Here is a 16788-nt window from a genome sequence, read left to right as displayed (position 1 = left end):
GGTCCAAGCAAGGTTGAGGGAGACTAATCGCCAAAAGGGATCGGAGCCCGATGGAAGAGGATCCGGGGTGAACCTTGTGTCACCCGAAAGAAGATTGTTGTAACCAAAGAGGATCGGAGCCTGAAGGAGAGGGATCCGGGGTGAACCATGTGTCACCCGAAAGAAGACTGTAATAAACAAAGGGGATCTGAACCCAATAGAGGGGGATCCAGGTAGAATAGTGAATCACCCTACTTCAATACTTGTAAAGGAACTTTTTTTCGTTTGGAACTTTTAATTTGTTTGATATATCAGGCCATCTCAGAACTGTGTCCTTATGCCGAAGAAGCCCAAAAGTGTGCTATGCTCGAGTGAACCACCTTCTACCATGCTGAAAATGTGGGGAAGTGAGACCCATGGTCTGAACATCCTGGCTTATTATTTGGTGAGCACTTCTTTATTTTTCATGAACCTTATCCCACACTATTTGTAAATTAGCTGTAAGGATTGGTGAAAGGTTTTTTAGAATAGGCCCTCTTATTTTGACAAGACACCAGTAGAATTGTGTTATTATTATTTGATGGTCGTAGCATGGTCCCATCTTAGATTTAGGCTTAGATAGGCGTTTATCACACCCTTGTTAAAAGTTCAATAAACACCCTTGAACTGCGCCACTTGTGTCTGTCTTACTTCCGATACCATGCCTTCCTTACAGCAGGCACCAGCTCAACAGTGCGCTTTTCCACTTTGGGGGGGAAAGGACCCAGTGAGGAGAAGGATGGGAAGGATGATGGTTAGGTCAATGAAAGTGACACAGTAACCCTGTGATATGTATAACCTGTAAGTCCCAAGCATTGGAAGTTGTCAGTTGCCACACCTTGACATTCAGGAACAATCTCCATTCCACCGGAAAAGAATTGACAATGTCCAACTTACAAAGGTTTTAGACCACTGGCTGCTGAGGTGACAACGGGCATGTAACAACACCTCTCTAGGTATATCTGCCCCTAATTCGGAAGGTGCTTGAGCCCTACCACAGTGGATGAAAGAGGAGAAGGACTTAAAGGAATGGCCCTTTATGTGGATGTGGCAGTTTATTAAATAGCCGAGTCTAAATAATTAGCCTTTGCATTGGAGGCCTTAAGCATCTCAAAGGACTCATCTTCTTTTGCCCCAGAAACTATGGGGAAAAACCCAGAAGTCCTAAGCAACCCTGAAGTTCTCAGCTGGGAGGGCCTGTGTATGAACGACCCAGTGCCCAATCGCATGGGCATAGAATCCACTGTGTTAATACCAGACTAAAGCATCTTACGCATGGCCTCCTTTAAATTCTCCACCAGAGTGGTAAACCCATCTTTCATCTCCTTGGTTGGCAGGTTTTCACGTACAAATGTTGAATGTGTGGTCCCATACATCTTGCTCTCCCTGTCTGGGATAAAAGAAGGAACAGCAGCTGACTTTGACCTCACAGCGGAAGATAGAACCAATAGGCTATAACGTGTAGGCTGAGAAGACAAAAACCCTGGATCAAAGGGAGCTGAGTGTGATGAATTGAGGGAATTTGTCCCTTCTCCCCAAGGAGGGGACCAACTTGTGAGGCTAGGGGTTGAGGCAAGTAGAACCTTCCCAGGAAAGAACCCCTCTACACCCTCCCCCCCTTTGGGGACAAGGACTCCCTTTCCCATAAGGAACACCCTGATGGCATCCAAGTGATGGCTTATAAGGACCTATACAATACACCAGAATATTATCAGTTTCCTGAAGATAAAGTGAACTTTATTATCAACAACCAGAAATGGAGACTGTCCCTTTAAATTCAAGTCTACAATGGCCTATGTAGGAGAATGAAAAGGAATGAGATGTCAAAGAACCAGAGAGAAAGTGCAAAGAGCCAAGAGAGGGCAGAGAGCCAAGAAAGAGCAGACAGCCGAGAGAGCGTGGGAGAATGAGAGTACCAGGGGAAGCACCCTGTACATAGCAGAGTGGAAGGAGGCAGGGCTGTAGCAGAACACAGAGCCAGTGTAAGCTTGAGCGCAGCTCTTACATGGAGTGAGAAATGCTGGAAGACTGGCATGAGAGAACGGAGGAAATCCAAGGAAGCAGGAACAGAGTTAGGTGGTGGGGTGACCACAAAGTAATCATGATGGGCATCCCGCCCGTACAACGATGCTGATGCCACCAGTGGGAGGAAACACCTCCCGATCCGAATCATGGCACCAGTGACATGTATATGAGAGAAACACTGCATAAAGTAAGCCAAGAAGCTCTGAAGTACAGGTACCAGCCGTTGGTAATACGGGGAACGGGAATCATTATAAGCTAAACAAAACTCATCCCAGTACTATTTGTATTTGTATTTTATTGAATTTATAAAGCACCCTTTGCCCAAAGCACTTATAAAAGAACATTTAAAACAACAGTAAAACCAAAGGATCAATGTAGACCATTTAACATAGAAGAGGGGGGGAGGAGGAGCATTCAGTTTGTCGAGAAAGCTCTTTGAACGATGTTGACATTGGGACACAAATGTCTTTTTGGGTCCACACCTCAATACCTAAAGGAGACACTGGAGATTTACAAACCCAGTAGGACCCTGAGCTCAGTAGAGGCCTGTACCCTGAAGGTGAACTGTTTCAAAAGAGTCTGGGGGAATGGCCGTTTCTTCCCTGTCCGAGTAGCTCAGGTTGAAACGAGCTCCCTGAATCATTAAGGAAGGAGGAAAATCACCCTACTTTTAAGAAACTCCTTAAGAGCAGGTTGTTGGCTTAGGATGGACCCCCGTTTTATCTGTTTTGTAGATTTGTTTTGTTTCATGTCTGCCTGTCTCAGCGCCTGGATGCCCGAGGGCTTTGACACTTTATAAGCAGATAGATAGATCGGTAGATAGGTAGATATGTAGATAGATAGATAGATAGATAGATAGATAGATAGATAGATAGATAGATAGATAGATAGATAGATAAGAGATAGGCTTTAAGATTAAACTGAAAAATGTGAAGATTTTTAGAAGAGTGGACAGAAAGAGGGAGTGAGTTCCAATGTTTGGACGCCAGAAGAGTAAAAGATGGGATATTAGAAGATGCACAGGAGGCTTAGGAATAGTAAGGAGGAACTGATTCTGGGATCTGAGAGAACAAGAAGGTGAATAAAGGAAAATCAGCAAAGAGAGATCGGAAGGAGCAAGACCATGAATACATTTAAAGACAATCGAAAGGAAATGATAGAGGTGACAAGACTCAAAAGGAAAAAGCAAGATTGTAAGTAACAAGGGTGTAATAGAGGCGCAAGGAGACAGAGACAAACTCGTACTAATGCTAAAAGATGTGGAATAAATTTGATTAACCAGAACTGTGTTAGGTCGGATGAAATACGAGAATCATAGAGTGGGAGAGAAATATATGTGAAATCCTTCTGCCTCAGGACTATATTAATAAGGAGGAGTGAAAGAAGAAACCCTCAGACGGTGAGAGCGATAAAGCTGGAGGTTAATACCGTGGGTAAAGGGAAAAGTGAACTCGCTTCTCGAAGTGAAGCTAGAGAACATAATAAAGTGAGACACTTGGGGAGACAGACCCATGGGGTCAGAAAAGATAACCCATACCCTGGACATAAGAAAGAAGTATACCAAAGACAGACACATGGGGAGCACTGACCCGTGAGGTCCGAAAAGATAACCCATACCATGGACATAAGAAAGAAGTATACCAAAGACAGACACATGGAGAGCACTGACCCGTGAGGTCAGAAAAGATGTCCCATACCCTGGACATAAGAAAGAAGTATACCAAAGAGAGACACATGGGGAGCACTGACCCATGAGGTCCGAAAAGATAACCCATACCCTGGACATAAGAAAGAAAGTATACCAAAGAGAGGCACTTGGGGAGCGCAGACACGTGGGGTCAGAAAAGATAACCCATGCCCTGGACATAAGAAAGCATACCAAAAAGAGACACCTGGGGAGCACAGACCCATAGGGTCAGAAAATATAATCCATACCCTGAAGATAAGAAAGAAAGTATACAAAAGAGAGATACTTGGGGAATACAGACCCGTGAGGTCAGAAAGACAAATACATATCCAGAGGATAAGAAAGATTATAACAGAGAAAGATACTGGAGAGTGCAGACCCGTGAGCACATAAAGTTAAGACTTGTACATGAAACAGCACTCTGGAAAGAGTTGAAGTGTAATGGGAAATTGAGCCATCGAAATATCAGAGAGGAGAGCAATATGCAAGCTTAGCGGCACGCTCCCGGTGGGCTTTAGACTTCTCGATTGGCAGTAGGATTGACAGTAGGTGAAATGCTTAGTGTTGTGATCCCCCAAGGTAATAAAGAAATTGAACTTTGTCTACTCCAGTCTGAGCAGTGCGTGAAGCCTGACGCCTTTAGGTTATGAGGAATAATGTAGTAAAAATAAGGTTAAAGCCAGTGGCGTTCCTTACAGAGGCCTAGACAGGGTAGAGCCCGAGTGGGCAAGGCTCACCCAAAACATGTAAATGCCCACTCAGCCGCAGTGTGTGCGCATTTCCATTTGTAGATTTGAATGTCACTGCAGTGGGCCCAACTCTATTAGCTTCAGGCCCCACTTGATAGAAAATCCTGGCTACCCCTTTGGTTCCTAGCAGGGTACAAAGTGCATGGAAAAAAGGACCTGTGGTCATGGGGCACAGCTGGCGCCATATAGACTGGCCATGGAGCTGGCACTGCCCCATGGTGCACCTGCTAGCGGCTGAACACTTTTTCAAAGGCAGATGGTTTGGGGGGGGAAATATATCAAAGATGAGGAATCTGTGTGAGGAACTAATCCATTAGAATTGGATTTCACTTCCCTTTTATTTTGCAGAAATGTGTTACAATCCAGATCAATCCACCTTCACATGAGGAGAAGAAAAATCGAATATACCCTATAAAATTGATCTTCTTTAGCCATAAAGCACGTGCATACTTCCTAATGAATGGCTCCTAGATCAGTAAGCGTGGCTTCCTCCCAATGTCCTGCAAAACCCGACGATGCAGTGACCCCCGAGGCTATGTATTTGTCTCAACCGACTCAGCGCCTCAAGGTGGGAAAGCTGGTAATAGCACTCAAAGGAGACATAAACATGTTTGCATTTGCTCCAACCTGTTCCTCATCTACGTGCACAATTGTATTTTTAGGGGTCTGATTCTTGCCTTCATACAATCTGGGAATTCGAGTCATTCTTTAACTATAGCATTTGCTTTTATTGACAGCTGATACCATTGGGAGATAATCAGCCTTCCCCTCACTAACCTCCATGTAACTCTCCCTCCATCTTTCTATCCATACCCGTACAACTCTGTTGCAATTGTATGGGCCTCATTACACGGTAGGCGGTCGACCAAGGTGCTACTAGCACCTTGGTCCATGCTGGTAAAATACCGGCACCGCCTTGGTGGAAAGGGGAATTACCGCCCTATTCCAAGGTTGGCGGGGCGGTAATTCCCCCTTCCCCCATTGCCCTTCCCCATTCCCATTTTTGCCCCATAGGGCATAATGGGAATGGGGAAGGTGCTAATTACGGTACCGCAAATTTGCGGTGCCGTAATTAGCACCAAGGTCGCTTAGCGGGTTGGTTTTTAACGCCTGCTAAAAGCAGGCGTTAAAGTACCAACCCGCTAAGGGACCTCGTAGTAAGGCGGTAAGGTTTAACAGTCACCGGTACCATTACCGGTGACCGTTAACCCTTACCGCCTACCGTGTAATGAGGCCCTATATATAGTATTGTACGATATGATTGCATCCTATTGTTGTGCAGTGCTGCATTGCTTTCCAGCTAGGTTCACATCAAACAAAACCCACTACATACATACTTTAGTTATAGTTCCTCAAAAGCGATCAAATATGCTAGCGTGTAAGACAATGAGCTGTGAAAAATGCAAGAAGTATTGAAACATTTCCAAGAGCTGATTTTTACCTGATTAGCCACCTCTGTTTCAGTTGTTCAAATTATTATTGTTATAATGGCATTTATTGCGTGCAGACCTGGCTTCAGGAAGCAATGGAGTGCTTTACAAGTCATATGGGTAAGTACGCTGTGAGGGAGGCAAGCAGAGCAGGGGAGCAAGCAATGGGGGGTGGAGAGGGTGGGCAATGTGGCAGCAAGGGATCTACAAGCAACCAAGGAAATAACTGGGGGAGTAGATTGCTCCCAGGTTAGGTGGGGAGTGCACGGTGTGAGGACCTAGGTGCTAGGGAGCATCCATTCCTGGAAGAGGAGGGTCTTGAGGTGAAAAAGGGCTGAGCCTCATGTTGAAGGAGCGTGGGGGTTCCAGTCTGGGATTATATACAAAGTATTATTATATTGCACATCATATGCGGCAAACCCCAAACTGGTGCTTCGAGTCTGTACGGTATTCATCTGTGTGAGTGGCAAGCAATCAGGCTTCTTTACTGAAGTATATTTACCCAATGTGAACTGCATTTTACACAAAGGTGCAGGCAACATGGGCCAGATTACAGAAACGGCAATTTTGAAAGATCATAGCACTAGGGCAAAAACTGCCCTATTGCAAAAAAATATATACTTTCAATGCATTTTTGTACCAGGGCAAAGTTTGCCTTGGTGCTAATGTCATTCCATAGGGGCACAAGAGCAAACATTGCCCGGGTGCAAACAAGCATTGCCAAAGGGCACATTTTTCCCTCGTGCTAATACCATGCAAAATTGAACTTGTAATGGTGCACATGTTTTCTAATATGGTTCAAATGTGTTGTGTACTTAGACAAAACTTTCCCTAGTGCTAACTCCATGAAAAATCGCACTTGCATTGGTGCAAAGCTTCCGTAATGTGTTCACATTTTGAGATCAAAATACTGCGTAAAAGTTATCACCAGTTGTGATAGAAAAGTCACTAAACCCAGCAGATAACACGTTTTCAGGCTGGCGCCCCAATCACAATTCCAATAAGTAGACATGTGCAATGTCTCAACATTATCTACAAACATGATGTGTTTATTTTATGTATTCTCCTAATGTCACTTAAGTAAACAGAACCCAATGCTTTCTTATAGCTAATAAGTGATTGCTGCAAATGAAGAAATATCAAAAATCACGCTGATCATGTCGATTTTAGATAGACTTTACACCATTCAACCTATTCAAAGTGAGAAAACAATGTTCTCTTTTATTTTACAAATTTCTCCATTCATATATTCAAGTAACATTCGTAGAAATGAACACAAAACACCCTACAGTACCATATTTTGGTAATAAACACAGGACTAAAGTGCAAAACATTACATGTCTTTCTTGTCAAACAATTCTCATCGTTCCTCATCTGACATTGAAACCTTTCCTATTATATATGGGGCTATCTTGTTCATATATGCATTTTCACTCACACTAGTGAACAGGGTGTCTATATAACACTGCTACATTCAAAATTTGATATTGACACAGATGTGTTTCGACCTCATGAGCTAATGTGAGAATGAAGAAAGAAATGTGCTTTGAAATCCATTGGTTGGGAAGCATTGAAAAAACCTCTACCTCCCCAGACATAAGTACTCATAAATGGGGGAAACTGAGATGTGTATTTATTTTCAAACGATAATTGCTCCTTTGGAGTATTTAATGGAACTCAATTGGGGCAAAGATAACTTTCCATTTCCAGATGTATAGCTGTTACACTTCCTTACTATTTATCTTTAAATAATTGCATTTGCCATACTTAAATGTGAAAAGACAAATCACCTGTGCATACAATATGTCAACAGTATGGCTCTTCTACTGCAAAGAGGTGTAAAATAAATGTTCAAAATACCTGTCGTCCTTTTGGACCAGTCTTTCCAGGCGGCCCTAGAAACCCCTAAAGAGGAAAAAAGATCATACATCTGAGTTTAATATATTCAAAGTAAATGTTTCTATTGTACTGAGAGAAAGCAGTCTTACTACAAAGCAGTCTGTTTAACTGTGTATTAAAGACATGCACTTCAAGAACAATGTATGCAGGGAATAAAAACGTTGGCAGTGCTCACTAAATGCACTCTAAGAAAATGAATCTGTGTATCACCATTAAGTACAATAGTTGATGAACCCTTGCATTTCCAGTAAGCAGGATAGCTGATGAATCCTCTCACCTCAAATAAGCACATGGCTGCACCATGCCTAGCCTTGCTAAAAGGAATAATACACTTTACACCACTCTTCATTGTGAGAAAGGAACACTGGTCTCAGGGGAGATGATTAATAGTGCTGCAATTAACCCCAATGGAAATACTGTCCATGAGCTCCCAGGTCATCTGGCGACAACTCACCAATGGTAAGGCTTTGTGCTCACAGATTCCTTTTTGGCTTAATGATACTGAGGAATTTGATGGCAGATGGAGTGCATATAAATGAGATTGTACAATCTGGACACAGAACCTATGTTGTTAATAAATGGTTTCTATTACACAGTGCGCTAAATGAAAACCTTAAAGAGTAAACATACTCTTTCTCCTTCCGGTCCAGGAGGTCCTGCCACTCCAGGTGGTCCGATGAAGCCCTTTAAATAAGAAAACAATAATTCATGTTGGTGATTAAAAATGTTAGGAGGCCATTGCCAGATGTAGACAGTTCAATCTATCCAAAACATAAAAACAAATATATGGCAGAAACAGAAGAGTAATGACAGTTATTGACCACCAATAAATACGCAAATGAGTGATCCCTTGTCAGCAAACTACAGAGTATTCCTCTGGGTATCATTCCATTCCACTGTTTTTAGAGAGTCTGTACCATGACAAAGGGATCCAACTATATACAGAGCAAGCGTGACACAGTGCTCAAAGTAAGTAGTTTCAGTCCAAACTACTAGACATCAAATACACCCACCAGATATGTCATCATGGTGATTCACAAATGAACTCTGTAGACAGGACATGTTTCACGTACATAGGGGGGGGACACATATATATAATTAAAAAAACATATAGAAAGTTTAGAAGTAAAATGTCCTAAATATATCCTGAAAGTCAAGTGTATTATATTAGTTAATTTGCATTACTTGAAAAAATCATCAGCACGCTTAAACCGTTACTGCTGAAGTGTAGCCCTAGTTCAAGTGGTTTAGACCATCTTCCAGCTAATGCTGTGCACATTGACTGATTCTGAAGACAAATATTGCAGTGTGCATAGCTCCTCTGTACTGAGAAATATGTGCCAAATGCCACTTAACCAATGATTGTTTTCCTGGTCTTGTATCTGTTTACAGTCCGATGTTCTGCATATTCTGCCATCAAGTGGCAGGTCATAGTATTACAACCTAAAAGTAGGCATTAGCATAGGTGTTCCTGTCACAATAGTCCTACCCTTCATGTTCAGGTAAAATACTGCCCCTTGATGCCTTTATCCTCAGACTGGTTGTTTTCCATGATGTGAAGTAAGAGTATTGTTTTTGTTTTATATGAGGTGTGGTAAGAATATTGTTTGAGCACGTGTGCATTAGTAGTTCAGTTTGCTCTAGTTTTAGGAATTCTGTGCACCTATCCTCCGGATCAGAGGTGCATTTACTACTAAAAAGATAGAAGGACCAATAATACTATTACTGGGTAGATAATGTGTGTCTTCTTGGGCTTGTGAATGTGTTTATTGTCACACGCTGTGCATAGATTATCTAGCAGTGCTTGTTCTTTGCAGTGGGTGTGCAGGTGGCACTACTGAAAAAAGAAACTATTGTAGAGCTGCCGTCAACTTGTTCATCTGCTTTTCTTTGACCAGCTATACGGCAGTGTTTGGTGAATGCATGTACAGAGGCAAAGGTTGCTGCCTTGTATAAGGCATTGCGGGGGATATTGGCCATAAATCCCAGTGAAGCCCCTGTAGATGGTTGAATGGGAGCGTTGTTTAAGGTGCAGGAAACATACCAATGTTGAGACATCAGTTTAGGGGGTAAGTTAGTGGGGCAAGGGTTGGAGCAGGGGGTAAAAAGGGTACCCCGCATCAAAATGGAAAGAGTACAAATGGCTGCTAATTCTAAAGAATGTCCCTTTCAAAAGGAGAAGAATGTTAGAGCTTGGCTGAGAATCATAAAGCAATGTCCTGCTTTGATTTGTGTGCACCGATCCAGGCAGACGTGGGTATCCTTCTGACATGGACATCCTACGATGAGAGTGGGTATGTGGCGTTATTTTGGGAACAGTGCTTTCAAAATTCAATTTATGTGATGGGAGAGTGACAATGTAAATGGCATAATTTTATCACCGGTGTTTGAAAGACGCAGTATCTTTATTGCGGTAATACAACTCCAGTGAGTACAGTTCATATGGACTGAAAATAAGGTCAATAATTCATTGTATCAAATCCACACGAATAAATGCATGCACACAGCATGTAATGTGATTACAATTGGCAGTGTCAAATAAGTTTAGCTCAAGGGTGCTGTGGCAATATAAAAATCCCAGTAGGGCCTTGTAGTCCAGAATTGCACACACATTGGGGGAACATGCTGAAAGTTTGGGCAGGCAGAAAATGGAATGCTTGGGATATCGCCAAACCCCTCGCCTTCTTGGGTGCAGTGGGATTATACATTTTTTTAAATCCCACTTCATCCAAGCTTTTGCAGCATGTGGACAGGATTAGCCACCTCTCCTGTTCTATAACAAGGGACACATTGCTTGGCAGGAGGTGTTTGTAGGGCTTCATGTTAGGACCCCAACTCTCCAATCAAAATTCTCATTCTGGCCAAAGTTGATCCCTGAACCACCCATATTGCTACAGCATCCTATTGCCTGTGCGAAGGCCCCCACCTAGGTAGGTGCTTCCCGCTTTCTTTGTCCTATTACCCAAACACTTTTTTAAAGGAACGGATCAGAAAGATGAGTGGAACCTATTGGCATCTATGTTGGCTGGTCTAATCCAATAGAGTGAAGAGTGTGACTCAAAGTTATCTTTATTCCCCCCTGCTCTGGGATTTAGGAATTAATATGGGTTGAAGTTACTGTAACTCATATTTGGTGCTAATCTTTGATCAAATGAATGTTCTGTATGTATACTTTATTATTTACTGTAGTTTTTTACGGGGTCATTTTACTAAAAAGCAGAAATCACACATTCAAAATCCTTAGAAAGCTAAGAATTTCAAACATTGAACAACCAATGTTCAGCACTTACCAGTGCTTCATTGCACATCAGGCATTGTATGGGTCCACCTTCCTTGCTAACTAAGGAGGTAGTATAGTATTGTGAGACCTGTGACATTCATGCACATGTGTTAGTCTCATTTATATAGCCTTTTCTTTGCTCAGCACCCTCCTGCATTAGAGCATCCGCAAAATTGCCTAATGTCCCTGGGAGGGATGCAATTGTGTGATTTTGTCCATGGTATAAACATGGGATTATGTTCTCCTAATCTTAACAACATGTGTAACACATAACTTTACACCAGGTCCAACCTATAGCATTTTAATTAAACATTGTATTATTTTGCTTCAGATTAAAAGAGTTTTCCTGTATGCCACATTTAGGATTGAAGGTACATTTTACTGATAGCTGCAGGGTTTTTGAAATAGAAATATCATTTGAGACAGGAAACATAGATAACACAATAAACGTTTCATGATCAAACTGATTAATTGAAGCTTTAAAAAGGAATGTACATGGCCATAATGCCTATTTTATATTTAAGTATATCTTGACTTCACCTTGGACCTGTGCCTGCCCATGTCCCATAATATTAATTACAATGTAAGAAAAGGAAAGGACATTGCAACTTTACTGCTCAAGGCTGAGGACTTTGGCTATGCGCTGGTGTTGGCTGGATTGGATACCAGAAGCAACCAGACTGCTTGAATACCCCAATTCCCATTTGAAGACCTGAGGTTGATTGAATATGCAGCAGCCAGGTTGCACGATTGGCATCTGGACAGAGGATGTAAAAACTTATAGTACCCACCCCAGAGCTCCTAGCTGCCTGCCTCAGAAAAATACACAGTTCAGCAGGAGGACGTTTCCCCAGGATTTCTTTTTAAAAACTAACACTAAAAACCTTTCCTCTAAAAGCTTGCCAATTTCCTCCAGCATTATGTCTGCCAACATGCTTAGAATGTTGAAAGAAATATCAACCCACTCAGTTCAAATATGTTTGAACTGTATTCATGTATGTCTTCCTGGAAGGAATTATCATGTTATTGCTTTTAATTCTATAGAGCATTCGGAAACCCCGGGGCAGAGTATGCTCAGAAGAAACATGTCAAATACCAATAACAAGAGCATAAATCCATATGAGCAACGGGGGCTAATTCAGTGCAGACTATTAAAGCCTGATCATAAAAAAATCACAGGTAAATTAATCAAATGCGACCTTTTAGCCAACTTGTGTTTAACATGGTTGGTCCACTTTCTATAAATGAACAACCCTGCCTGAAATAAAAGTTGAATGATCCATCATACTAAGGATATTGCTCTATCAGGGATTCAAATGTGTTGGTATTTGACATGGTTGATGGTGATTGGGTCATTACTGAAGGCTCCTTTTTCTAATCATGATCATGGGTATTCTAATGCCTGGGACTGCCCATTCCTTGGCTTAAATGGAGAACTTTCTACATAATGTTGGCTTCATTAAGGAAGTCTCCTTGCATAACACCCTTTCAAATTATATATTGAACACTTCACCACAGTTATTAAAGACACTACGATATTACCATCCAACATGGGCAGTAGGCAGCATGCCATCGTGCTGTAGGTTACTATTGTGTGTGGCTTTCATAGAAAACCATACACAACTTGTTCCTTTTCTGGATGCTTTATCTTCCTGCTGTGGCATCGTGGCAGGGGATTATCAAATCCATAATCCACTGTAATTTTTCATTTTTTGAATGGCTGGGGTTAGGTGAAAGGGAACGTTTTATATTGTTCCAGCATGCCTGCTCTCTCCAACCTCTGCAATGATAGCTCATGCAGACAGTGCAAGGGATTGGAAGGGGAGGCCATACACATCATAAATTATACATTTCTGGCATTCAACAATAGGGTGTATTTAATGAGTGACAACACAGACAACTTATGCTTCTTCCTCGTTGTTCATCAAATGCTACCCAGAAATCATGGAAAATATCCCCATGGTTGATAGCTATGCTGCTAGATTTATAGCTTTAACCCTTGCAGTGCCGGGCGGCCATGACCAGTAACGGCCCGCCAAACTCAAGCCAAGGGTGTGGGCTGTGGACCATTACCAGCCATGGCCGCCTCACACCGCAGGGTGAAAACCATTTGCACCCTGGTGATTAATAACCGGGGTGTGAATTTGTTTTTCTTCCTCTGGAGATTTGCACAATTTACACAGGCAGTCTCCCGAGGATTGAAAAAAAAAAAGACAAAATATGGCCTTGGCTGGGAGACAGGAGGAGCACAGGGACCGGAGCACAAAGCTCTGGTCCAGCAGGTAAGTGTGTAGGTAGGGTGGGGAAGGGATTGGGGTTATTTTGGGGGCGAGGAGGTGGGTAGGCAACAGGGAGATGCTCCCTGATGCCTCCCCACATTAAAATCAAAAAACACAAATGGCGCTACGCGGGAAGAGCCACCTAATTGGCTAAACTCTCTTCCCTGGGTGCAAATTCTACATCTTCAAGCTCCACTGTCAAAAACGGGGACTGCATCTGTGACCTCCTTTCTGGATCTACATTTTGCTACTGGGACTCGTCTAACCAATGATTATGCTCCAATCGTACAACCCTGACAAATCAACCTAGCGAAAGGGCAGCAGTGATAGACATCATGCACATCATTGCCTCCACACCCACACTCCTTCTTGACTCTGGACTGTGGACCTCTCCTCCTGAAGTGGTGTCTCATCCCAAACATCTTTCACAAGTTCCTAATTACCTATGGCTAAACCCTAAATGTAAAGAATGTTTCGGTACCTTTGTCCCAACCCTCATACTCCATCTAGATGGACTATCCTCTCTGAGGTCAAAACCAGTTTTGACAAACTAGACTTTCCCTACACTAGACATCTTTTCTCCATCATGGAAAACCTAGACCTGCACCAACTGGTAACATGCTTTACTCATTCACCTGAACATTAGCTCAGAAATGTTATAAACACCTATCTTCTGAAGGTCTCAGACACCATTCTATTCACTGGAATGACTGTGTGTGGCTGTGTGTGTGGCTGTGTGTGTGTGTGTGTGTGTGTGTGTGTGTGTGTGTGTGTGTGTGTGTGTGTGTCTGTGTGTGTAAGCCTTCTCCCAACACATTTCACTCACCTCTTGCACCTGCCGATACCAGCTCTACAATATTCACAAAATCCGTCCCTCCTCACATTCCATGCTACCAAACTCCTAATCTCCTCTCTCATCTTTTCCCGCCTCTTCTACTGCTCTTCTGTACGGACTTCCCGCATCTCATCTTGTCCCTCTTAAATCCATCTACCACTCTGCTGTTCGTACCCTTTGTCTCCTTACCTCCCGTGACTCCATCTCTACCTCACTCTCTTACTTTGGCTGGCTACCATTTCACTTACAGCTAAAAGTTGACTTTCTCTGCCTTGTCTTCAAATCCCTTCATGGTATTGCTCCTCCTTATCTCTCCTCCCTTCTCCTTCTACTCCCCCTCCCCTTCCCTTCGTTCCGCTGACCATTTCCTTCTCACTGTACCTCCATCCCCCTGCGCTTCCTCCCGTTTCCGCTCCTTCCAACTCCTTGCACCTCTGCACTGGAACTCACTCCCTCTCACAATCCGCTCTACAGCGACCTTCACCTCATTTCGCACTTCCTTAAATCCCTGCTCCTCCATTCTCCTCCTTGAAACCCCCCCTCTGCCCCCTCTACTGCCCCTCCCCCCTCTCCCTTCCCTTTGATTTTCTCTCTCCCCTCTCCTGCCCCTCCTCTCTCCCCCTTCCATTTCCCTCGTCCAACCCATGTCCACCCCCCCACCTAATCCCACTCCCCTTTCCCCCCTCCCCTTCAGTTAATTGCTCTTTGCACTGTTTTGTCGAATGATTCATGATGTAATTTTGCTTCCACTGTTATTTTGTTGTCGTTGTCTTGTATTATGTGGTTCCACTGTACAGCGCCTTGGTGTAAAGCGCTCTATAAATCAATCAATCAATCAATCAATTAAACCACTAAGAGCTCTATGTGGAGTAGTGGGATTCAGAATTTAATTCTACAGTCTATCAAGAATTGTCCTCTTTCCTGTATTTGCCTTTAAATACCCTTCAGGAAAGCTTGGAAATTCTATATTAGGCTGGACACACACATCTCACAATGCACCTGCTACTGGTGCTGAAAACATGGAAGATTCTCTATTATATTCAGAGAAATCCAATCTGTAGTCAAAGGGGTCTTCTTCTCTTTCACTTTCAAATGCTCAGAAAGGAAGAAGGAAGTTTATGGTGTGGAGCTCCAATCAAAGCCAGTGAGCCTATTTCGGGCCAGGGTGTTTTAGTATTTAAGCAGCTGGCTCCAGGAGCTTTTTGTTCTTGCTTCAAGCATGTTTTCAGACCCTCTTGTTTTGAGCCAATGTTTTCCTGCTAAGCCATGTGACTACTTTTGGCTGTTACCGGTTGCTGCGTAAATGTTCAGTGTCCTTGTTGCTGGCTGCAGTCCATTGTGTTCCTGTCCTGAGATTCCGTTGCCATCTAACCAGTCTCTTTTCTATCTGCCCAGTGTCTGCTGGATCTATGTCAGCAGTCCATTTGCTCTCCAGTCCTTTATTTCATTTTATATTTCAAGTCTGCAGTTTCCTTTATTCTAGACCATAGTTTCAGTCTGTAGTTTCCTTGAATCCAGTCTGTAGATCCATCTCCAGTTCTTTGATTCCAGTCCTTTGTTTCTAGTGCACAGTTCAGTCCATAGTTACAAAACCATTATATTAAAAAAGACAGTCACAATGGTTATTCTGCTGTACTCTCTTGTGCTCGTGCTCCCTTTCTTCTCTGGTTTCCCTGATTTCACAGATTAGAGCCCTCTGCTGGCTAGATTGCTATATATTCTCTTTCATGAACCATTAGTTGCTTAGCCTGTTCTTTTCCTGTGAATTTCTGTGAAGGTTTGTGTTACTGTTTATGTGCTTATATACAACTTTGTCCAGAGTTTAGTTGCTGCGGTTGCAGGACTCAATCTGCTCCTTTCTGTACAGTATATCATGCCATATGTTAACAGCGGGCAGATTCCTGTTACAGTAGACATTCAGTATTCTGTTCATGCTGGGCCCATTAAGGATACTGCCTTGTAAGTATTGATTCATAGATCCTATGAGCGACATTATGGGCCACACAGATATCAACTCCTGCTGATCTTTTCTATGAGCATTCATAGTGGGGCACCATAATATTAGATTGCTCAGAAGGATAGTGCCCCCTGAGATCTTATGAAACACGGAGACCATTTCGTAAGTGGGTACCAAGCCTGTTTGTCTAACTTCTATTGCCTGCAGGACTCCTTTCATTACTGTCTCTTGTATACATATTTATTTATTTTTTGTATTTGTGAGGCACCTACGACTGAACCGATCAAGGCGCGGGTGCGCTAACAGTAACACACAATGACAAAACTTCAATGCAATACATTACAGACCTAGTTAATGTACATATATTGTTTTACCAAAGCAAGCATAGATCCTGCCTTGGTTTGGTATGTTCACGGTGATCAGTGTTTTTAGACAAATAGCCAATTTTTTCGAGGCAAAGTTGCGATCCAGTGAGATATCGAAAAAACAGTTATTAGTAACGCAGAAAAAGACAAAAGAAGTTCGGTTGTTGTTCATTTCCAAATTGTCGAGGCAAAGCTTCCAGATACTTAAAGTCATTAAAAAACACTGGAGTATGCTACATAACGACCCAACTTTATAACATTTGT

At 42.7% G+C, this 16788-nt stretch overlaps 1 protein-coding gene across 1 annotated transcript in view; it reads right to left on the bottom strand.

Annotated features, from left to right (window-relative positions):
• COL24A1 (collagen type XXIV alpha 1 chain) overlaps positions 1-16788 on the bottom strand; it is a 910546-nt gene that overhangs the window by 467557 nt on the left and 426201 nt on the right. The window contains exons 11-12 of the mRNA XM_069641689.1: positions 8439-8492; positions 7770-7814 (exon numbers count right to left, since the gene is read on the bottom strand). Coding sequence (XP_069497790.1) covers positions 7770-7814; positions 8439-8492 — 99 coding nt within the window. The remainder of the gene's footprint in view (positions 1-7769; positions 7815-8438; positions 8493-16788) is intronic.

The sequence above is a fragment of the Ambystoma mexicanum genome, chromosome 1q (assembly GCF_040938575.1).
Source record: "Ambystoma mexicanum isolate Mex_15411 chromosome 1q, UKY_AmexF1_1, whole genome shotgun sequence".
NCBI classification, from domain to species: Eukaryota; Metazoa; Chordata; class Amphibia; order Caudata; family Ambystomatidae; genus Ambystoma; species Ambystoma mexicanum.
The sequence above is the reverse complement of the archived record's forward strand: the minus strand, read 5'-3'. Positions and strand labels throughout refer to the sequence as shown.